The sequence below is a fragment of the Malaclemys terrapin genome, chromosome 6, assembly GCF_027887155.1.
Source record: "Malaclemys terrapin pileata isolate rMalTer1 chromosome 6, rMalTer1.hap1, whole genome shotgun sequence".
Lineage (NCBI taxonomy): Eukaryota > Metazoa > Chordata > Testudines > Emydidae > Malaclemys > Malaclemys terrapin.
This window is the reverse complement of record NC_071510.1, coordinates 74648367-74672923: the sequence shown is the minus strand read 5'-3', so window position 1 is coordinate 74672923 and position 24557 is coordinate 74648367. Positions and strand designations below refer to the sequence as shown.

General features: G+C 41.9%; 1 protein-coding gene across 4 annotated transcripts in view; it reads right to left on the bottom strand.

The window, feature by feature from the left end:
• The window catches only part of MCTP1 (multiple C2 and transmembrane domain containing 1), a 488682-nt gene that overhangs the window by 176502 nt on the left and 287623 nt on the right, over positions 1-24557 (bottom strand). For all 4 annotated transcript variants that reach the window (XM_054032855.1, XM_054032853.1, XM_054032854.1 and 1 more), the window contains exons 7-8: positions 23041-23211; positions 12632-12762 (exon numbers count right to left, since the gene is read on the bottom strand). In XM_054032855.1, the coding sequence (XP_053888830.1) occupies positions 12632-12762; positions 23041-23211 (302 nt within the window). The remainder of the gene's footprint in view (positions 1-12631; positions 12763-23040; positions 23212-24557) is intronic.

Here is a 24557-nt window from a genome sequence, read left to right as displayed (position 1 = left end):
GCATGCTGAAGTATAAACCCAGAATTATATAGTCTTACCCTGCACAGGGATTTGTACAAGGTAAGCTCTTTAATAAAGTTCACCTTCCTCTCAATGTGGGAAGGATATGAAACAAGCCTGTGTTAACCAAGCTGAGATTTTTCCCCAGATGCTTCACTCAAAGGCACAATGGCTTAGACAAAGCAAAAACAAGTTTATTAACTACAAAAGACAGATTTTAAGAGGGGATCCACTGGCTCTCTGTGGGGGTGGACTGGGACCCCTGCTAGTGCTGGGGGAGGAGGGCGGGCAGTGGTGCATAGCCTAGGACCCTTGCTGCTGGGAGGGGGGTGGTTGCTGGGGCTGGTAGGCTGCCTACCTGGCACTGCTTGGCTCCCAGGAAACAGTGATATGTCCCTCCCCCGGCTCCTAATGGGAGGCGCAGCCAGGCAGCTCTGTGCGCTACCTCTGTCCTGGGCAGAGGAAGCACACAGAGCCATCTGGCTGTGCCTCTGCCTAGGAGCTGAGGGAGGGACAAGTCGCTGCTTCTAGGGAGCCCCACACAGATAAGTGCCACCCACAACCCTCAGCCCCTCCCGAGCCCCAACCTCCAGCCCTGAGCGCCTTCCCACACCCAAACTCCTGCTGCTACTGGGGGAAGGAGGGCACTGTGGCCTGAGACTGTCCCAGCAGCAGCCAGTGTGGCTGGCACTGGGGATGCCTGAGCTAGTCAGGCAGCCCCAGTGCCAGCCGCACCAGCCGCCATAGAAGTCACAGAGGTCCCGGAAAGTCACGGAATTCGTGAATTCTGAGACCTCCTTGACAAATTTGCAGCCTTAATTATAAGTGATCATAAACAGATCAAAGCAGATTACCTAGCAAATAATCAAAACGCAAACTAAGCCTAACATACTAGATAGATTAGATATGAATTAGCAATTTCTCACCCTGGCTGATGATACAAGCAGGTTACCAGGTTTCCTTACACAGGCTAGAAATCCCTTTAACCTGGGACCAGCACTTCCCCAAGTTCAATCTCTGTTCCTCAGGTGTTTCCAGGAGTTTCCTTGTGTGGGGATTGATGATGTCACACCCCACTTTATATAGCTTTACCATATGGCGGGAATCCTTTGTTCCAAACTCAGTTCCAAGCCCAGTTTGTGGAAAAATATAGGTACCAAATTGAAGTTCAATAGCATGTGGTCTGGTCACATGACCTTGTTGAGTCATAGCAGCCATTACTTACAAGCTGGCTGAAATGTTTTCAGCAAGGCTAAGCTCTTCCATAGACCATGGTCTTTGCTGATCGGCCATCATCAATGTTTAGCTTCTTCATTGCTGTACCTGAAAGGCAGCTGTGGGTGTTCCCAGAGTAATCACATTTAAAATACAGATACCTGGGAAATATTCATAACTTCAGATACAAAAATGATACATATATACAACTGGGATAATCATATTCAGCAAATCATAACTTTTCCATAGACAACTGACACGATGTATCTTGTACAAAATGGGTCATAATTATATCATAATCCTACAACTATGAAGTACATGCGGTGTAGTGTTACATCATATGTCTTTCTCTGACAGGTTAGAAGAGCCCTTTAGTACCCTAGTATTGTCTTCCCACGAAGGTGTTTATACAACACAATCAAGTCATGTCTACATTTACTTTTTGATAGGTTAAATACAGTGATCTCCTTCAGTCTCTCACCGTAAGACATTTTCTCCAGCCCCAAAATCATTTCTGCAGTTCCTTACTGCACTTCTTCTTTTTTTCCTCACAGCTCTTAAGTATTGATTGGACTACACATGCACCATCCCCACAAAGAGATTGAGAATGTTCTATTCTGAGGCTGCAGAGGCTGAACAGGACTGTCCCTGCAGTTGCTGCTCCAGGCTGCTGTGGTATCAGGCAGAAGAACTAAGAGCAGGGAGATTGTCCCTCCTATGCTCCCCTTACTGTGAACTAAGAAGTAAGTAGCCTGACTTAGAATGCAGATGGGTGAGAAGGAGAAGGGGAGGTGGGACAGTAACTGGATGAGGACGTGGTCTGGGGGGTGGTGGGAAGCAGTGAGAGACAGAAGCTGGGAGGCTGGCAGCAAACGGGGAGGGATACAAGGGCCAGGGGCAGGCAGGATTGGATATCAGCAGAGGTGTGCAAATCCTGGAGGGTATATTGATGCAGCTGAGGAGGGGAAGGATAGGAGCAGAGGGGGAAAGGGGCAGGAGCCTGGAGGTGGGGGAGGATAGGAAGAGAGGAGGATACAGACAGGCTTGGGGAAGGACAGGGAGCAGAAGAGCGTAAAACCACTAGAGCTGTGCTCATGGTTACAGTGCTGCTTGTACATCTGTCCCCTTTCTGCTCTCTGGATGTGAAGGGGAGGTGTTAGGCCTTTTGCAAGTCTCCCACTCTTAGTCCAGGATCTGGGTCCAGCGCCCTATCTATGCCCACTTCTTGTTCCAGTGCAGGTCCAACTGGACACCTGCATCTCTTTCCTTGGGGAGTCTATTACTAGCACCATACAGTGACAAACATCCTTCTTAAAACAAGCAGGTTCATTTCACAAGTGGAACCAAACATTAGAGAAAATGATTTTACAATTTACCAGCATTACCATACCGGTATAAAGCCCTGTGTAGACACTCATTCGTAGTACCAGTGTCCCTTTTTTAGGTTTAGATTGTATCAATATAGTAAAGCTGGTAAATTCCCATGGATGGACTTCCCTCTTGAGCTACAGGAAAAGAACTGACCCTGCTTACATTCTTCTAGCAAGCCCAGGAGCTCTTGGGACCCAGCCTGGACTCAGTTTGCTGTTCAAAGAACGTGTGTCCCAGTCTGCCTCCCCCTGGTTCTCAAAGTCCATCTTCCCTGTGTGAGCTTGAGCCTAATTTCCTCACAAAGGAACCTCATCCTCACATAACTCTTCATAATCTTCTTCCACCTAATATATCTCTGCTCTCATTTCCCCCACTCGCTGTTGTGTTCCTGACACCTATGACAGTCTTTTCATTTTTACTCCCCTTAGCTTAATGCAGTGGAGTAATTTTGACCCCATCCCCCCAAAAAAAATTTGGTAGAGAAAGGGACAAAAGAAGCTGTCTCTACAAACTTAATGAATAGCTACCGTTGCAGATTTGTGAGCCAAAATATAATCTAGTTCACTATTTTTTGTCTTGCAACTTTAGTGGCTCTTTAGCTTTCACAGTATAAACTATGTATATGATTTGGAATATCTTGAAGGCCAAATCCTGAGAGTTGCTGAGTACATGAAATCAATGGGAGATGTAGGTGCATCTTAGAGAACTGATGCAAAGATTAGTAGCACTGTTCAATTAAAAAAAAAGAAAACTGAGATATAAATGTTTTATATACAAAATCCCACCTCTTCAGTTTAGAGATTCCTGACAAGTATACCACTGTGCTTTCAGATTAATAATGCAACAGTACAGTTCTCATTCTGCTTTTAGTCATGTGTGTGCTAACAGAACCTCTATAGCTCACTTACTGCGAAAAAGATTATGTAAACAAACCATAACGGACTGGGTGTCAAAAACTGAAAAATAAATAACTAATTTTCCAATGTTTTTAACCTTATGTTTTCATGACATTTGTTTTAGCAAGAAGTGAAGTCAAAGAAATATGTAGAATACACACATAAAATTTTAATGATATTCAGAGACAAAAATAGGAAAAAGGAAACTTCTCCCAACAAATATAAACAATACGTAGAGTAATGAATATACAACACAAGGTGTTCCACTCACAGCTTGCATCAATTTTGGAAGGTAGTGAAGACTCACAGATACTGATGAAAATACGCAAACACGCTATTACTATTAACTAGATAGATAGATAGATATAGTCAAGAGTAATCCCCTAGCATAAAATGTGAGCAAAAATCAATGTCATTTTGAAGATAAACATGCATTTTCCCACTAATAAATAATGTTATATAAGTCCTGCTGTATTGGATTGCAAATAACTTCAGCTGAATAAAATTGCATGACATGGGATTTACTTATCCTGCATGTTCACAGAAATAACTTGTTCTCTGACAGCACTCATTCTTGGCAATTTATGGCAGCTGTCAGCAGCCAATTTGATCCAATTACTGCTATGCATAAAGGTATAACAATCATAAGGATTTATTAGCTGATTATTGTGAAGGTGACAGAGTCAGGATCGCCTTCAAAAATGCAGGTGATAAGAAGGCTAAATAATTACATGGAGATTAAAATCATTTCACCTTAATTTGATTTTTTTATCTTAATAGTTGCTGCTTAATATTAGCTGCCTAAACTTTCTACAGTTTATGGTTTTTAATCAAACTAGTCTATTTTCTGACTCAACAAGGAAATAGAAAACATTTACTTCCAGTTACGGTAAATCTGTGACTATTTAATTTATTCGCCAACTGCATGATCTGGACATTCAAATTATGTTTTTCAATATTGCTGATGTAAAGTTAGAATAAAAATATTTGGTGAAAGTTTATACTCATTAGAAGTGATGACTGATCCTCCAAAACCTTTGGGAGGTTCAGAAGACCATCCCAATTTTCACATGTTTATCTGAACTTATAAAGGCTGCCTGTAAGCCTCCAAGTTCTTTTGCTTTCCAGAAAAATCTGGAACCCAATGTACCTTCGGCAACCTCCTATTCCCTAGACCTTGGCACCCTTCACCTTTTGTATTATCTTTAGAAGATTGAATACACTCTCTTTCCACCCTCCAATAGTAGGTCCTAGCTTCTGTGTTTACAAAGCTAGGTGGCAGGTTTCAGAGTGGTAGCCGTGTTAGTCTGTATCAGCAAAAACAACGAGGAGTCCTTGTGGCACCTTAGAGACTAACAAATTTATTTGGGCATAAGCTTTTGTGAGCTAGAACCCACTTCATCAGATGCATGGAATGGAAAATACAGGAGCAGGTATAAATACAAGAAAGGATAGGAGTTGCCTTACCAAGTGTGAGGTCAATCTAACAAGACAATTCAATTAACAGCAGGATACCAAGGGAGGAAAAAGAACTTTTGAAGTGGTAATGAGAGTGGCCCATTTCAGACAGTTGACAAGAAGGTGAGAGTAACAGAAGGGGGAAATTTGCAAACTGGACACCATCAGATTTAGGCCTGAATAAAGACTGGGACTAGTTGGGTCATTACAAAACCTAAACCTAATTTCCCCAATATTAATTCCCCCCCTATGGTTACTCACACCTTCTTGTCAACTGTCTGAAATGGGCCACTCTCATTACCACTTCAAAAGTTATTTTTCCTCCCTTGGTATCCTGCTGTTACTTGAATTGTCTCATCAGACTGACCTCACACTTGGTAAGGCAACTCCCATCCTTTCATGTATTTATACCTGTTCCTGTATTTTTCACTCCATGCATCTGGTGAAGTGGGCTCTAGCCCACGAAAGCTTATGCCCAAATAAATTTGAAGGCTAGGTGGCTCTTTCTAGTGATAGAACCAGTGTTCCCTCACCTGAGCCTGCAGGTCTCTGAAAATGTATTTGCACTCTGAGTCTTTCCCAGTTCTATTATTCAAGAGCATCCTGTGTGCTTTTGAAATCCTAAACTATATATTTAAATAGCTCTAGGTTTATACATTTTAACAATACTCTGAAATACACATTCTAGTAAAGTTCCAGCTTAACTAGAATGGATAACAATTTGCCTTGTTCTTGTTTTACCTGAATAATTTCACCAGTTAATAAATAGGAGCATGTATAGGAGAATGCATTCAAGTACTGTACAGTGCAAACTCAACTGAAGTTCGTGGGTATGGAGTGCTAGATGATACATACAACATTTTGTTTTTCAAATATTTCCCTGCAATATTTTCAAATATTTCCCTGGAACACACAGTTAATATTATGGTCTATTTTAATTATACAAAAAGAGCAAGACTGGTTTCCCCTGAGTAAAACGTTGAAGGAATTTGGCTTCAATTCCCAATTCTTTTATTTCATGGGAGTTCTACCAAGCAAGGTACCTCACCCAGGTGCGAGATGGAACAAGGAATACCTTATACCATTAAAAATAAATTGTATTGTCCTTTTGTGAAGGGGTTCTGGTCCAATTTTGTTTTACCAGGAAGAAAATGACAGTGATGTGGGGGTTCATTGATTAAATCAGAGGAAAAAATTCTAGAATAAAGCTTTGGGTGGGGGGAATCTTATGTATGAACTGATAATTTGGGAGTATGTCTGTACAATTTATAAATTCTATGGGAGATCATATATATATAGAGAGAGAGAGATTTTACACACACACACACACACACACACACACACACACACACAAATATCCATATCTATAGATATCCAAATAAAATCTATCTGGCATGTTACTCAGGTAACCAGGAGAGTCTGTACACACACACACACACACACACAAACACACACACACACACACACACACACTCCAAGTTAGCTGAGTAGAATGCCAGACAGAGATTTTATTTGGATAATCAAGAGGGCTGCACTGCCACACCTGCCATTTCAATTATTGCAGGCACAAGGTACAGTGATATAAGATAAACTGGTACAACTTGTGCAGCCAAGACTAGCACCACCAGGAGACAGCAGTCCCGGCAGGGCAGAGTAGAATCCTGGCCAGGGATCGGGTGTCATCAGCCTTGCGGCAGCACAGGAACCCTCTGCAGCTCCACTGTCAGCGCCCTGCTCGCTCACTCCTGTGACAGCAGGGCTGCCAAGGTCTACCTGCGCTGCCACGCAGGAGCCTTCAGCAGCAGAGTGGCCTCCTCTGTGGCCCAGGGATCTCTGCTCGATTATCCAAATCTCGTCCTTGTTGGATATTAGGAAAAACTTTTTCACTAGGAGGGTGGTGAAGCACTGGAATGGGTTACCTAGGGAGGTGGTGGAATCTCCTTCCTTAGAGGTTTTCAAGGTCAAGCTTGACAAAGCCCTGGCTGGGATGATTTAGTTGGGGATTGGTCCTGCTTTGAGAAGGGGGTTGGACTAGATGACCTCCTGAGCTCCTTTCCAACCCTGATATTCTATGATTCTTGTCCCATGCTAGGTGACAAAGACAGGATTCAAATAACGTTGAGGTCTGGAGAACAGAGTTTCTAAAAATCAAGAATATACTGTGTCGATGGAGACAGAAAGAAAGAGAAAAATAAAACACCCCAAACTCCACACTCCATTTTGAGCATGCTTTTTGGTAGCCTTATCTGTTATCCTTTCCCTCCATGTTGGGCTGTAGTCCCAGGTTGTAGCGATACAGTGTTGACAATAGAGGATAGTTGACTAAGTACCCAGTCACTGGAAATCTATTCACTCTCGACAAAGGACTGGTCCCTGCTCAGAACAACTGCTTTAGCAGGAGGGAGCTCGCCTTGTCAACAAAGTCACCTGGCAGGGGGCCTCTGACCCAGCAAGAGATTGAACAAGGTATTTGAAAGTTTTAAAAGAGAAGTTATTCTGCTCAGGGGGCATTTTCTCCAGTATATGAGGGAGAAAAGACCCAGCAAGTAACAGTCAGTGAGAGGGAAGGGAGCCTGCTTGCCTCCCTGGACACAGATGGTCCCCACAAGAACTCACAGGGGAAGGGTGTGCTAATGAGGGACATTGTAAGATGCTTATTGTTTTGTATGATCTGTACTTATTTGTGCTTTATATGAGTCAATAGAAGAGTAGTAAGGGGCTAGACTCTGGGCAGTGTTTCTGCACGTTAAATGCTTTACAACTGCTGTGTGTTTCAGGAGAGAGTTAAATTGTAAACCAGCAGCTTCACAATTTTGGAATAGGATTCTGGGACAGGGTGTGTAAGCAACTGGAGCATCATGGTGGGGTAGTCAGCATCAGTCCTGGGAGTCTAAGGAGCTCCATTTCTGTGAAGACATAGCAGACAGAGTCAGTGCTCAGGACATGTGCCAGAGAGGCCTAGGGAGGAAACAGTGCGGGCAGCCTGCTGAGACACAGGGGAGCTTAAATACCTGAGGATCCACAGGGTTGGATTCCCCTCTCAGCAGTCCAGTAGCTGGACAGGAGCCACCAGCTGGATTTGTGACACTAACATATACTATCCTAAAGGCAAATATCTTTTTTGAGATTCACAAAGCAACAATTTTTTTTTGCATATTCTGCATTTATTCCTCACAATTTCTGCTGACATTCATGAGTGCTCTGCAAGCAGAATGAATGCAAAATGTGCAATAGAGAACTGCACTGTGGGTCAAAGATGAGACTTGTTCCCTAAATAATGAATGAATACCTTTTTTCTATTTGTTCCATTTTTTTCCATTAGTGGAAACTCATTCTTTATCATAAACATGGTTTCTTCCTCACCAAACTTTAGTCAGATATGGCAATCATTCAAGATGGAGTCTTAGATTTGCATTATATACAAATTTACCTCTAGAAGAGAATTGCTAGTGCTTGAAAATTATTCAAGGTGGCAAGAGATCCTTACTTAAGATAAAAGGAAAAATGCCCAATCACTCAGCTAAGCAGGAAACAGTTTTCAATTTCCCTTCTAGATCCTAAGCATATCACCTCTTCTGATACTGGAAGCAAAAGATCTCATGTCACCCTTATTATTATTTATATTACCAAAGTGCCCAGGCGCCCCAGTCATGGACCAGAACCCCTCTGTGCTGGATGTTGTATAAACAAAAAACAAAAAGACGGTATTCCTCTCCCAAAGAGTTTACAATCTAAGCATAAGACAAGAGATGACAGCTGGATACAGACAAACAGGAGAGTACACCTCTACCCCAATATAACGTGACCCGATATAATATGAATTCGGATATAACGCGGTAAAGCAGCGCTCTGTGGGGAGTGGAGGGGTGGGGGACTGCACACTTCGGCGGATCAAAGAAAGTTCGATATAACACAGTTTCACCTATAACAAGTTAAGATTTTTTGGCTCCCGAGGATAGCATTATATTGGGGTAGAGGTGTACAAGGAAAAAATGATACAGCATAAATTGGTATGATAGGCAGGGGTATCAGTGTACCAGTGACCTAATCGTTGTCAACTTTTTTGTGGACATCACAGCAGAGAGTTTAAGGAGGATTTTGAAGGAGGATAGTGAGGTAGCTCTGCAGATGTTAACAGGAAACTCCTCCCAAACATGAGTGGCAGCATTACGTGACTGAAAATTTGAGAAGTGGGTGGAAGGCTAGCATTATTGGTCAAGAGAAGATGCAAGTCCACATTTCAGTACTAAATGAGATGTCAGATGCAGTGGGGATAAGCCACAAAGGACCCTGAAAGTGAATACAAGCAGTTTATGTTAGATGAGATAGAGAAGGGGGAGCCAGTGGAAGGATTCAAAGAGAGGTGTGAAGTGGTCAAAGTTAAAGGCTAGGAGAATGGTCTTTGTATCATCATGCTGAATGGATCTGAGCGGGGCAAGATTGCAATGAGAGAGAGAGAGAGAGAGAGAGAAGGGTGTTGCAGTAATCAAGACACAAGATGATGAGAGCCTGGATGACCAGTTTTAATAAGAAAGGCTGTATCTTAGACATGTTATGCAGAAAGGATCTGCAAATTTTAGATATAGCCTAGATGTGAGGACCCAGAGAGAGGTCCTAGTTAACAATGACACCCAGGTTACAGGCCTGCATGACAGGAAGGATAGTGGTTAAATTCACAGTGGCTAAGAAAATAGGTGTGGGAAAGACTTGGAAGAAAAGATTAAGAGCTCTTATTTAGCTATGTTTAGCTTGAGCTGGTGGCTAGACATCCATGAGGAGCTATCAGAGAGAGAGAAAATTTAGTACGGACAAGAGGAGACAGATCTGGAATACAGAGGAAGGTCTGTAAAATTATCAGCATAGAGATGGCAATTGAATTTGTGTTTGTGGATGAGATTACCCAGAGATAAGTATAGAGAAGGGGACCAAAGATGGAGCTTTGTAGAACCCCACAGAAAATTGGAGAGGGGACAAAGAGGATCCTGCAAAGGACAAACTAAAAAGTGATTAGAGAGGTAGGAGGAGAAGCAGGAGAGGGCAGAGTCATGGAAGCCAAGGGAAGACAAAAATTCAGGAGTAACAGCATGGTCTCAGACTCAGACTTTAAAGCCAGAAAGGACAATCATGATCATCTAGTCTGATCTCCTGCACATTGCAATCCACAGAACCTCACCCACCCACTCCTGTAATATACCCATATCCTCTGGCTGAGTTAATGAAGTCCTCAAATCATGGTTGAAAGACTTCAAGTTACAGAGAATCCACCATTTACACTAGGTTAAACCTGCAAGTGACCTATGCAGAGGAAGACTGCAGAGGAAGTTGAAAAACTCCCAGGGTCTCTGCCAATCTGACCAGGGGAAAATAATTTCCTGACCCCAAATATGGCAGTCAATTAGACCCTGAGCATATGGGCAAGATTCACGAGCTAGATACTTGAGAAATAATACCTATCTCATAGAACTGGAAGGGACCCCGGTCGTCGAGTCGAGTCAAGTCCTGCCTTCACTAGCAGGACCAAGTACTGATTTTTGCCCCAGATCCCTAAGTGGCCTCCTCAGGGATTGAACTCACAACCCTGGGTTTAGCAGGCCAATGCTCAAACCACTGAGCTATCCCTCCCCCCAAATAATTATCTGTAGGAACTCAGAGACCTCCCATCTAGTGTCCAATCACTGGCCGTTGGAAATATTTGCTACTAGCAGTTGCAGATCAGCTACATGCCATTGTTGGCAGTCTCATCATATCATACCATACCCTCCATAAACATATCCACCCCAGTTTTGAAGCCAGTTTTTTTCCCCCACCACTATTCCCCTTGGTCAACTTTGTCAAAGGTGGCTGACAGGTTAAGAAGGATGAGGATAGATTACTGGTTCTGAGATATGCCTAGAAAGAGGTCTGTCTGTCTATTTCAGTATTTATATAATGTGAATCACTTTCATATCTTGAGGCAGACCACCAAAACCATTCAAATTATTTATTCCCCATTTAAAAATAGCAATGGTTACAAGCAGTCTTTTTAAAGAAAGGTATTATCTTGGTATTATCCACCAGGGGTCTTCATGAAACAAACAGAAATCACTACTTTCATGATGCCCACAAGTTATTTTTTTAAAAGAAGAAAAACTCAAACATATTACTCTTTTAGATGTGTGCATAATTATCTACACAACCTCATGTTCCTGTGGTTATGGACCCTTCTTCCTGCTTTGTAATTACTTTATTTTTACACTTGTATGCTTTGTCTTTATTTAGACTGCAAACTCTTTGCATGAGGGACTATATCTTCATCTGTAAAATACTTTAGTGGTAATAATATTACTTCTTGTTAATAATAATAAAAAGCAAAAGCTGCCTTGTATACAAAGAGTCCTGCAAAGTCAATTATTGGAATTTAAAATCTCGTCTTTTGAGAAAAAACTCTGTAGTAAATGAACACAGAATAGAAGCTATTTTCTAAGGCATAACAGGTACTCACATAGGACAGACCCATTCAGCTACTCTGCCAAACTAAAGTTATTATTATATCCACTCACTGCAGATGAGACAGGGACAAAACATACACATATATTAATCCCAGATAATAGGGTATCATTGTATAAAATACAATTACAATGAAAATATATTTTTTAAAAATGATTGACATTAAGGCTCTTATACACCAAAAAATTTAAATCTATTCTGATTCTTCACATTCTATAAAACGCTGTCTCCAGGAGAAGGTAGAATGTAATATTATGACCAGTCTGCCCCATCATCTAGTATGGTAAACAAAGGCGCTACTCTAAACACAGGGGGGAAAGATTAACACATTGACATGGAAAATATAAGGCTTAGTTCATAGGAATTCTATTCATGAATATGTACTTTCAACAATGACTAAGTCTACTGATTACAAAGCATCAATGTACTAGTCATAGCAGCTACAAGTTTTTAATATTCTACTCTGACAGATAACTACCCAGAAAAAATAGGATTAATACAATTTACCAGAATGTGCTGTAACTTCATATGATGTAACTGAATATTTGAACTTCCCAATAAGGCTACGTTTTCACAGTAGCTACACACAATTAATAGTTTTGAGACTTTTTCTATTATGAGCGGATACAAATGGGCTGTATTTACCATGACCTACCACAGTAAAACAGTTTGAGTTTGGTGATTCAGATAGAAATCATTTCCTGAATTCTGAGAAAAGATCCCAAATATTGAGTCCCTTGAGAATTAATTACATCAATGACAATATTTTATTGCAAAAAAGGTTGTGTGCAGTGCTTTAAGATTTCCATTTCACCCACACAGTAGATTAAAAATGAGGATGTGTTTTAGTCTTACAAGCATTTTGTAATTCATGATATTTCTTTCACCTCTAACCCCAACCCTGAAAATGTTGCCGCATGGAACCGCCTGCATCTTGATTATACTTCTTAATACAATATGTCCACATTTGAAAATCTACGTCTATGAATAGGTAAAATCTGCCACCTACTGGTCAAGCAAATAATTATTTCGGCAGCATTACAACAAGGACTGTCATAAATGCAGGAAAATGTACTTATACTTTGTAAAAGCTCAGTATTTTCTTTACAAGGACAAATGGTTATAAGGAATAGTTTTAACAACAAGACTCATTGTAATCATATGCTCTCATCTCCAGAGTACTAGTAGGTTATAATTGCACACACCTGCCAATAAAATCATCCCTTTTGCCAGCATCTTTGTCCCACACAGTAATATCAATAATTCCACCTCGCTCTTCATAGAGATGAAAGTCAAATTGCTCCCTCCACTGAGGATTTAACGTTTTTGGCACAATCTGAAAGGAGAGTAAAGAAAGTCATTATTGCACTGTGCAGCCATGTTCTTCCTGAACAGTGAAATTAATCTTTAGTTGCTGCCCAGAAAGTCTTATTCACACAATTAATGGCTTTAGTGGTGATTTTTTTAAAGGAAAAAAAAATAAGGCTACTGAACAACCTCATGCCAACCTCCAAAATCTCTCAGTTCATCACCACTGAAAGTCTGTAAAACAATGAATTTGCCCTGGGAACTGAACCATTTTTCTCTAGAGTAATGATTCCTAATCTTGAGTGACAAGAAAGTGACAAAGTTATCTTTCTAAAGCAAAACCAAAAAAAAAAAAAAAAAAAGGCTACCTGAAAATGACAAATAAACTGAAAGCATTTAACCAGCAACTGCAGTTAACCAGCTTTGCATGATCTCCTCCTCTTTTTCTTGCCATTATAATGTTTGAGATTGTAGGGTTGGGGAAAATGAATTTACCAAGCTAATTTGTTGTTTATTTTTAATTACAGGAGAGGATGCAAATGAATTCAGGTTGAAGTAGACAGCTTCTATAGTGATTTTTACTCTAGTTATCTCTGAGAAGAGGTTATTCACCTTGTGCAGTAACTGCTGTTCTTCAAGATGTGTGTCCCTGTGGGTGTTCAACTTCAAGTATGCCTGCACCCCATGCACCTTTGAGCAGAGATTTTAATTAGCCGTGCCTGTTCAGCCCACACATGTGCTCCAGACCATCCTTATGCCTTGCACTAAGGATACATAGAGCAGCACAGGCAAACTGCCCTCAGTTCCTTCTCCCCCATGAATTTCCTTGAGACAACTCTGAAGCATAGGCAAGGAGGGCAGATAATGGAGCATCCATAGGGATACATATCTTGAAGTGAGTAAACTCTCCTTCTTTAAGTAGTGTTCCTATGAGTGCTCTACTTCAGATGACTCCCAAGCAGTATCACTGGAAGATGGAAGAGTCAAGTCCAACACTGAAGATAGCACTGTATTACCAAGCACAGCATGTGATCTGGCATCGTGAACCATGGCATAGAGTTTGGAGAAAGTATATACTGAAGCCCAGATGCCTCTCTCAAGAGTGCCATGGAAGCAGACTGGAATCTTGTACAATGGGCTAACACCCTACAAGGAAGTTGAATGTTGGCAGCCTCATCCAGAGATCCACTTTGAGAGTCTCTGAGTGGATTTGTTTGTCTGTAAATTAAACAAAACGTGGAGACTTTCTAAAAGTCTCTAAAAGGTTCTGTCCAGATAGATGGCTAATGCCCTTCTGACATCCAAAGCATGGAGGATGACTTCCTCTGTGGTCTGGTGTGGTTTTGGAAAAAAGACTGGAAGATAAACAACCTGGTTGATACGGAATTCAGAAGATACCTTTGGTAGAAACTTCAGAGGTGGTTGTAACAAAATTTTCTCCCTGAAGAATACTGAAAAAGAGATGGTCTTTCGTTAAACCACCGATTTCTCCAACTCGTCAGGCAGGGCTTATGGCCATGAAAAAAAGCCACTTTCATGGACTGGTGAAGGAGGAAACAGATTGTCGTAGGCTCAGAGGGAGTTTTCATGAGACAATTAAGGATCAAATTTAAATCCCTTACAGCAGTGTACTCTCTAATCTGTGGGGAAAGTTTCATCAACTCCTTGATGAATCTTGCTGTTGTGGGGTGAGCAAACACTGAGAATCCCTCCACAAAGGAATGAAATGCAGCTACGGAGTGAATCTTGATGGAAATCGTGTAGAGACCTGACTTTATCAGTTCCAACAGATAGACAAGAACAGTGGAGAACGAAGGAGGAACAGGTGAAAACTGTCATCAGGTACACAAGTGGTGAAATCTTTTCCACTTCTGAAGGTAAGTGTTTCACGTAGATATCTTCCTGCTGTTTAACAATACCTGTTAGACTTCTGCAGAACAGAAAGTCCGAGACCCTGAAAACCATTAAGTAAACAAGCTCTAAGATGAAGAATTCCTAGGTTCAGATGAAGAGGTGACGGGAGTCCTAAGAAAACAGGTGAGAAATGGATGGCAGTTTCGATGCCAGACAAGAAACGAGATGATTCATATAAGGGTACTGGCTTTGTTGTTTGATCTCATTCAACACGCTCAAGACAAATGGTGTTATAGGATATACACAGAGAAGGCTTTTCATCCAAGCAATAAGGAAGGCATCCCCCAGGGACTGAGGACCCATTCCTCCTGTGGAACAAAATTTTATGCACTTCCTATTGGTGGTGTTGGGAAAGAGGTCCACTTCTGTGAACCACCAAGTCAGAAAAATGTGAGTGAGAACCCACAAGTCCAGTTCCCACTCATCATCTTGGGAGAAAAGCCTATTGAAATTGTTGGCCATGATCCTTTTTACTCATAGGAGGCAGAGATGAAGATATGATTGGCTGTTCACCAGTTCCATAGCTTTCTTGCTTTGACACAAAGACGGGGGGATCTTGTCCCACTCCTTGACTAATGATGTAGAATGTTCAGACCATATTATCTGTCACAGCCTTGACAGATGTGTCCCTGATTAATGGAAGCAAGTGGATACAGGTGTTTCTGACAGCTCTCAGATTGAGGAGGTTAATGGGAGAAGAGACTCCTGGAGTGTCAGCAGTTGGGTGCAATTTCTTGCCAATGTTTGGAGGATCATTTGAGTCTTGTTAACGTCATAAACCTGTCCACAGAAAGGTAAGATATGATTGTTGCAGCATCCAGATAAGCCCCTCTGAAGTGTATTTATTGTACTGAGGTCAAAATGGACTTTTCAATGTTGAGTTGAAATCCTAGCCTGAGGAATAGGGACATTATTGACTGTACTGCAAAGAAAAACAGCCCTTCAGCAGCCAATCGCTGGGGTAAGGGAATCAGATTGTCAGTTCATATCAATGAGCAGCTACCACCTCTGTGATCTTTGAGAATGCCCTTGGGGCAGAGGAGAGGCCAAAGGGAAGCACTTGATATTGGAAGTGATCCTGACCAACTAATCTCGTGTAAGAAGCATGAATAGCAACATGAAAATATACATCCTGAAGGTCGAGGGTTGAAAACCAATCTCTGGAATCTAATGATGGAATTGTAGCTGCAAGAGACACCATCCTGAAATTCTGTGATTTCACAAAGGCATACAGGAGCCTAAGATCTAATATTGGTCTCCATTTCCCATACTTTTTTTGGAACCAAAAATAACTTGAATAGAAGCCCTTCCCCTTGTGCTGGATTGGAACTGGTTCTATGGCCACTATGAGTAGGAGAGGGATGACTTCCTGTCTCAACAGTTTGTGAGATGGGCCCCTAAATAGGGTTGGAGATAAGATGGTTGGAGTAACCCATTGTTATAACCTCCAAAACCCATTTGTTGGAAATAATCTGTTCCCAGGCAAGTTGAAAATGGGAAAACTGATCTCCAAAGGGTTAAAACTGGGTATTCTCAAAAGGAGGATATTCCCAGACCTTCAACCAGACCATCATCATGGCTGAGGACGACAGTTGGGTAGTGGTAACAGTTCTGTTAGGGTGTCTCTTTTTTGATATGTTGATCTCTTTCTTGGTGGCTCTACAGAACCATGATACTTCGAAATCTAGACTATTTGGGATCTCTGTGTGGTTTGAAATCTACTCTATTTTCTTTGATTGCAGGCATATATATTCCGAAAGACGTGAGTGTGCTCTGAGTCTTTTAAGGTATGTAAGGATTCATCCGTGGACTCTGAAAAGAGCATGAGTCCATCAAAAGGCAGGCCCATCCACAGTCTTGGACCTCCTTAGGAAAACCAGATAATTGTAATTGGGATGCTCAATGCATGATGATGGTGGTGGAGATGGCCTGAGCCACAGTCAGCTGCATCTAGGGAGGCTTGTGATGAGGTCTTTGCTAAGAACTGACCTTCTGTTATGATGGCTCTGAACTGTTCTCAGGTGTTCCTCAGTGAGATGTTCAATAAAGTTGTTGAATTTACCATAACTGGGGTGGTTGTATTTTGCCATCAGAACTTGGTAATTTGTGATCCTGAATTGCAGAGTCACTGCAGAGTAGCTGTTGTGACCAAACAGATCAAGTCACTCTTGGTCTTCGTTGTAAACCTCATTTTTTGCATTGTGCTGTCTGCCACATTCGTTGATTAAATAATTTGTTTGTGGGTGGGAGGAAAAAAAACTCAGAATTTTTGGACCGTAGTCATGACAGGGGTCTGCCAGATGGTTTTAACAGGTTCCATAAGAGCCTTATTGACTGGCAATGCAATTTGGCCAGAGACTGTCAAATGTACAATGTCCAAAAGTTTATGTTCTGACTCTTGGATCTCCTCTAAGGAAACTGGAGTGAGTCAGCAACATGTTTAATCAGTTTCTGGAACTGTTCAAAATCATCCACCAAAGAAGGTGGTCGAGGCATTACATCTTCTTCTGGAGATGACAGAGATGTTTGTATTGGGGTGGGGGGTTCACCTCTAGCTTCTTGCTCCTTGAAAGTTTCCTCTTGAGGCTGAGGAGGAAGATATGGTACAGGAGATTTTTCTATGCTCCCCATGGGAGTAGCTAGGAGCTTTCAAAAACTGCTGGTGATAGAGACACCAATATGGCGTCTGAGGGAGACCATAAGGTAGAGGAGCGGCCATCCAGTGTTGATCATACTAATGAGAAGGGCCATAAGGTTATTTATCCTTATGCACATTCCTCTCATGATGGGTGACCCAGGAAATGGTCTCTCCATGGTATATAGGAGACACCTAGACAGAGATCTGGGCATAAGAAAAATTCTTAATGTAGTCCAACAGTGAGGCAGAACTAAAGATGAAGGTAGTTGTCTACCATGTGCAGCAGGTATTGGAGAAGTCAGAGTCACCAGGGAAAGATAAGATCTCAGTGACCCAGAAGATCTTGATACTGACAAGCTAAGTTCCCTTTAACCTGTGCAGCCACGCAGCTGCCTATTAAGCCCCGCGCAGGGGCTCAGGGCTGCGGTTGGGAGAGGTGCCTCTCCCGGCTGGCCCCAACACGGACCTGCCGCAGAAGGGAGAAGCACCTTTCCTTGCTGGCCCCAACACAGACCTGCCCCCGACTTGCGCGACCTGGGGAGAGGCGCCCTTCCCTCAGCCCCCACCTAGCCCTGGCACAGACCTGCCACCACCGGGAGAGAGGTGCCTCTCGCCCCCCTCCCCTCCCAAGCCTAGGTGCTGCTGTGGGGAGAGAGAGTTGGGGGGAGTTGTCTCTCCCTGTCGTATGATCTGGGCAGCCTGCACCCCAAATCTCTCATCCCCGGCCCCACCCCAGAGCCCGCACCACCAGCTGGAGCCCGCCCTCCCCCCCCCCCGGATCCCAACCCTCCGCCGCAGCCCTGAGCCCCTCTCCTAAACTCTGAACCCCCCGGCCCCACCCCCACCACATGAATTGTGTTACACATCTCCTCCATATTGGTGCACATAACAGAATTCATTCCACACATGCATGGGAAAAATTAGAAAGAACACTGTCGACAAGTGCTTGGTACCCATTAGCAATGGGGACTCCAGTTCTTTAGAAACAAAAAGACCCCTGGAGAATCTGAATTCTTGTGGTGCTGAATGTATCTGAGCTGAGATTTAGTAAGGCTCCACAACAGCCATAGTCAATACTAATGTTGATTGCTTCACTGGTGTCTGTCTCAATCTGAGGTGCTGATTGTTTTGGAGGTGCATGTCTAACAGACGGTGACAATACCAAAGATTCTGATGTCTACTGGTGCATCGGTGTAGCAGACTGGGATACCAGTTTGGGTACGAAGATGGATGTTATCAGCCTTCTAGAGTCAGAATGCTTGGGTCTCCAGATGGTACTGGTTTCTAAGAAGCAGATTTCTTGGGCTTTCTGCTCAGATCATGTTTCATTGGTACTGAAGCATGCTTGGTACCATGGTTGTCAGAAGAACTCAAAGTCTTGATGAGCTCCTGGTACCAGAGCCTCAATAGTACCTATTCCAGGACCTGAGGTCTCCTGGGGTGACTGAGATTTTTTCAAAGAAAAATCTCTGGTGGGAGACTCAGAACTTTTCTTCCATGGAGTCTTGTCGGTACCTTCATCCTTATACTGTGAACGTCTCTGTCACTTTGATACAGAGGTTGACGGGGCACTAAGTGCACTTGAAGACTGGTATACAAGAGGGTCCTCCAAACCCAGGTCTGAAGCGGGTATCAGGGCTTCCTCTATCATAAGAAGCCAAAATTCAATTTCTCTGTTTCAGTTTCCAGATCTGCTATTAAAAGTAGTACAGATCTTACACTTGGATAGTATATAGGTGTCCCCTAAACAGTATGGGCATAGAGAACCACCTTTGCTAACCGGGGTGGACCCCAGCTGGAAAGGCAGTGCTTGAAGCCTGGGGAACTTGGCATAACAAGTGATAACCCCTGATAGATGCCCCTCAAAAAAAAAAAAAAAGGAGGGAAGGTGGTGTTAAATGGAAAAAAACAACAGAAATAGAAGGGGGACTCATTCAACAAATAATGACAAATAAATTACTAGACTAGACTAAACTAAAATATACTAAGTTACAGTAAAGGTGAACTCCAGGAAAAAATTGGGACCAGGTAAAATAAAGGTTCAGTCTCAGGCCACCAGGCAGTTGAGAAGGAACTGAGGGTGGCCTGTCTGTGAAGCTCACACATCCTCCCTAGACATCCTCAGTCCAAGGATGTCTAAAGTGGATGTGTGAACTGAATGGGCTCTGTTACTGAAAATCTCAGATCAAAAGCACATGTGCATTGGGCCCAGAGGGATGCTGCTCAAAGAAGAAACATATAATCAGGGGCGGCTCCCGGCACCAGCGCAGCAAGCACGTGCCTGGGGCGGCAAGCTATGGGGGGCGGCCTGCCGGTTGGTGTGAGGGCGGCCATCAAGCTGCCTTTGGCGGCATGCCTGTGGGAGGTCCGCCGGTCCTGCAGCTTCGGTGGTAATTCGGCGGCGGGGACACTGAAGGCGCGGCACCGGCGGACCTCCTGCAGGCGTGCCTCTGAAAGCCACCTGACTGCCATGCTTGGGGCAGCAAAAACCATAGAAAGAAGAAGCCGCCCCTGCATATAATTTATAAACCAAGCCCTCTCTAGAGAAAAAGAAGCAATCTCCTTCATCATAGCTTAATAGCAGCAGTAACTTCTATACTGAGCAGGAGTGGAAACTGGCTCAATGTCTTCCTTATGGGGCAACTACACCTCTACCCCAATATAACGTGACCCGATATAACACGAATTCGGATACAACGTGGTAAAACAGTGCTCCAGGAGGGCGGGGCTGCGCACTCTGGTGGATCAAAGCAAGTTCGATATAACACAGTTTCACCTATAACGTGGTAAGATTTTTTGGCTCCCGAGGACAGCGTTATATCGAGGTAGAGGTGTACTGACTTCAACAAAGGCCACAGTTCCACTGGATTTATCACTAGGAGTCTTACAGACCTATGAAAGAACTAAAAAGTGCATTCTTTAATCATTTTTAGTAGAATTAAACATCCAAAAGTTAACATTAAAGTGTGGGCGAAAATTTGGTTTCAGCATTTTGGTTTGTACACATAAAAATGTGTCAACTAGAGATGCCAACAATTCAAAATAAGTAACATTCAACACAACTCTGTATAAAGCAGGTGGCAATTAACTTTGTTAATTCTAGCCTCTATGTGGGAATGGATGGGTGGGCAAGTTATGGGAGATGCAAGAGGATTCAGGAGAGCTGATTTCACCCTACTGATTCTATGAACAGACCTTCAGACATCTGAAGAGCTTTATGGTATCAAATAAGGAGTTAATGACAACACAATGCATAGGTATTATATAAAATTTATTATAATTTAAAAGTTAATCAGAATCAGGGAGTGAAAAGGTCAAAATAAGACAAGAGTCCACCATCCGTATAGTAATTGTGGTTCAAGCCCAAATACCAGCATAGTAAAAATAAGGAACATTCATTCCAACTTTATTTACAGAATAAAGACACTAATTCAGAAGAAATATGTGAAATATGGAACAATTGTCTGAAGACAACTGGCAGTTTCTAAAACTATACATAATAATCACATTGTCCCTTCCCATCAGTATCATGTCATTCACTTTGGAACTACAAGAGCGAAGCTGTTTGTTTCAAGCAAAAAACGCAAGGTATGGAAAAATGGTACTTGAAAAAAGTACCTAGATAAAAAAAAAAAAACAACAACAGGCAAAATATTCCCTGTGAGGGTTTTCTAAAGGAAGAAAAAGTGGTTTTGGCTAATCTGTTATTAGTCTTTAAGTCAGCCTTTGTTTTGCCCAGGTTGGTCAAAGCAAACGTTGCATTAAGAGATTACTTTTTAGACATGTAACACAAAAGTAATTTTTTTACTCTTAAGCTGAAAATATGTTGCATGTTACTTTATCTGAAATGTTTGAAAAGAAATTATTTTATTAGTTTCTTTGGAACCATGTTCAACACAATGTTCTTTCCAAAAAAATATATGGTGTCTTCTGACCTCTGTTGGCGCAAACAATGACAACGTAGCTATTAAGCTATAGCTGATTAGATAATTCTAAACTGTCTAGTCCCCCACAGTCTGAGTTTGTGAGAAAAACAGTTTGAAAAGATAAAGAGAAATATTTTTTTTGGGGGGGGGGGGGGGAGGAGGAAGTAACACAGACCTCATATGGACCATCCTGGCAACCAAACAAAATACAGTGCTCATGGCTGTGCCTTCCCACTCTCCCACGCCTTGCCCCATTACCCTCACCCAGCCCCTTGCTATGAGGACCAACCCCTTTCACACCCCCTGCACAGTGCCCCAATGCCCCCAGCTAGCCCCTCGCTTTGGCGGTCTACCCCCCCCATATCTCTCCCGTGCCGTGCCCCATTGCCCCTGGCTGGCCCCTCACTCCGGGGGGAGGGGCGCACTCATAGAGAACAGGGGCCTGGCGAGCTCAGCTCCCTACGCCAGCCTTTCCTCCCCTGCTGCATGCCAAATCCCTGAAGTAAAATCCACTCTCCCTTGGAAACAAGGGCTTGCTCGGCTGAAGGGAGCCCACCTAGCTCAGTAAAAGGAGGTGAGCCTAGTACCAGAAACCACCCTTCCAGAAGCAGCAAGCAACCCTCCCTCACCTTTCTCCTGCACAAGTTATTGCTTTCTCCTTCCCCCCTCCCTCCAAACACTCAATGCAGATCTCTAAGATGAAACTCTCTTCCTCTTTGGACAGGAGGCAGGCAAGCCCAGAAATCCAACCCAATAGGAGCAGCATCAAGAATTCACCCTTCTCCTGCACAACTCTCACCCTTCCCATCTCCAGAATATTGACTTTCTGAGATAAAATATCTTATCTCTTCAATAAGCCAAGACAACTCCTCTAAAGGAGGAGTAAGAAGTAGGACTGAGTGGACTTGTAAGCTCTAAAGTTATACATTATTTTATTTTTGAATGCACTTATGTAAAAATAATAATTCTATATTTGTAAGTTCAATTTTCATGATGAAGAGATTGCACTACAGTATTTGTATGAGGTGAATTGAAATACTATTTCTTTTGTTTATCTTTTTTACAAGGCAAATATTTGTAATAAAAAATAATAAAGTGCACTGTATACTTTGTATTCTGTTGTAATTGAAATCATTATCTTTGAAAAGGTAGCAAACATCCAAAATATTTATTTATAATGGTATTTTTATTATTTTGCAGTGCTATTAAATCTGCAATTAATAATAATTATTTTTTTAATCACTTGACAGCCCTAGTTTTAATCCGTCCCCACAGCAGCCTGGAAATCTGACCAATTAATTGGGACAATGAAAAAGGAAAGGAAAAATAAATTAAAAACACTAAAATTGTGCTGTTACTTGCAGTCAGTGTCCTGTAAGGATAGAAGTCATAAATGGGTGACCAGTTCCTGCAGTAAACCCAAACACACAAACGAGATTGGTTTGATCTGCAAGTGCATAAGTCCCATGCAGATGGAAATCACTGTCACGGGCACAAACAACCTCTGCATGAGGGCATGAGAGAGCCCGACACTTGCTGAATTCCTAGATGAGAGTATTGGTAGTAAACGTAAACTCCTGGGCATGTTACCATAATATTGCTGTATTTGGCATATTGAAAAATAAAATAAAAATTACTTTTTTCCAATGCTTCATTTTCTTCATCCACATATTTACCTCAATTTTAGTAATAATAAATGACAACTACACAAAGGTTCTAGGAGCTGTAACACCTAAGCAGTAATACAACAAAGTTCCAGAAGTATTAAAATAGTCATTCAAGCAGAAGATCCCAAATGTTAAGTACGAACACAGTTAAAAGAAGTTACCTTACTCTTGTACTTCTGATGGCCCAGCCGGAATTTCACATAGGGATCACTCAATCCATTTGCATCCATGGGCTTCAGTTCACATCCCTCTATCAAAGTGATACTGACTATTCCTCTCCAGAGCTGAGATTTTCTGTGCATGTCTGACAGGCGTAAACTCTGGGGCTGAAACTTCAGGTTAAAGAAAAAACAGATTTAGTTAAAATATGCAAACATTTCTTTTGTAATTTATTCTTCCAGCATTTATTGAAACATAGGCTGAAAAGTTTGTTTCCCTTATCTGTAGATTATTTTTCTTTTATAAATCAAATACAGTGCCAAATACACAAGTAAAATAACCTCTCTATCCCTACTCAAGATCCCCCTGTTTATGCATCTAAAGATCGCATTAGCTCTTTTGGCCACAGCATCACATCAGGAACTTGTGTTCAACTGATTATCCACCATTACCCACAAATCTTTTTCAGAGTTACTGCTTTCCAGGACATAATATTTTCCTCCCCTGGCCCACAGGAATAATTATGCTACAAATAAATATTTTAAGATCTGATGAAGAGGCATTGTTTGAATGAATGAACCTGAAAAAGGAATGTCAAAAATATTATGGGAGATGAAACCTTGATTAAAATAATACAAAGCACTATGAGAAGCAGGAAGGGGGGGAGGGGAAAGAGGGCTACAGAAGAGGAGGGAAATAAAGTTCAGAATGACAATCTGCAGTCACTAAAATGATTCTTATACCCACAAACACTTGACTATTATGGAAAAACATCAGGGGAGGGCCAATCTTACAGAGGCACCATTTTAAATTCTCAGCAGTCATCCCTTCAGTTTTGCTGATGTCTATGTAGGCCACTTCCTAATTTGACCACTGATATTTAAAAACAAAACAAAAAATGAAAAGCTTAATTGAATTTAAGTACAACTACTAGTTGATCTACTAGCCACATGTCCCAAAAGGGAATTTAGAGAACAGCCTCACTGGTTGTGGAAAAATCCTTGTATCCTTTTAAAAACATATCTTCGGATTACAAAATGTTCTCTCAAATTTGTTCTAAAAAAACAGATATCTTTTGTTTTCTCTCAGAAATTCTGACACAGATGAAGAGTCCTTATTTGCAGTAGTTTGATATGATTGGCTATCCATAATTTAACCTGACATTTCAATATTCAATAAAAGAAGCATGCCACAAAGTGTACATGCATCAAAAGAAATATTTCTAGTCAGTATTCTCACTTGTCTATTTGTAATATTATATAATTCTGGAGACTTCTCTGCCATCTTAATGATAATTCCCATTCTCATTTACAAAGCACATCACCACACAAAGTAGTTCTAGAATTAGGGTCGACAATAAAGGAGACTCATTATATAGTTTTTGTCTTCTATCCAGTACAATACTACAGTATAGTGTAAATGTCAGAGATAAATTAGCTGTGTTTGAATATTTCAGTTAGTGATGTAACTGCTCTTTTCACACGTGCTACAAACATTGCAGAAAGTTAGTATGTTTTCA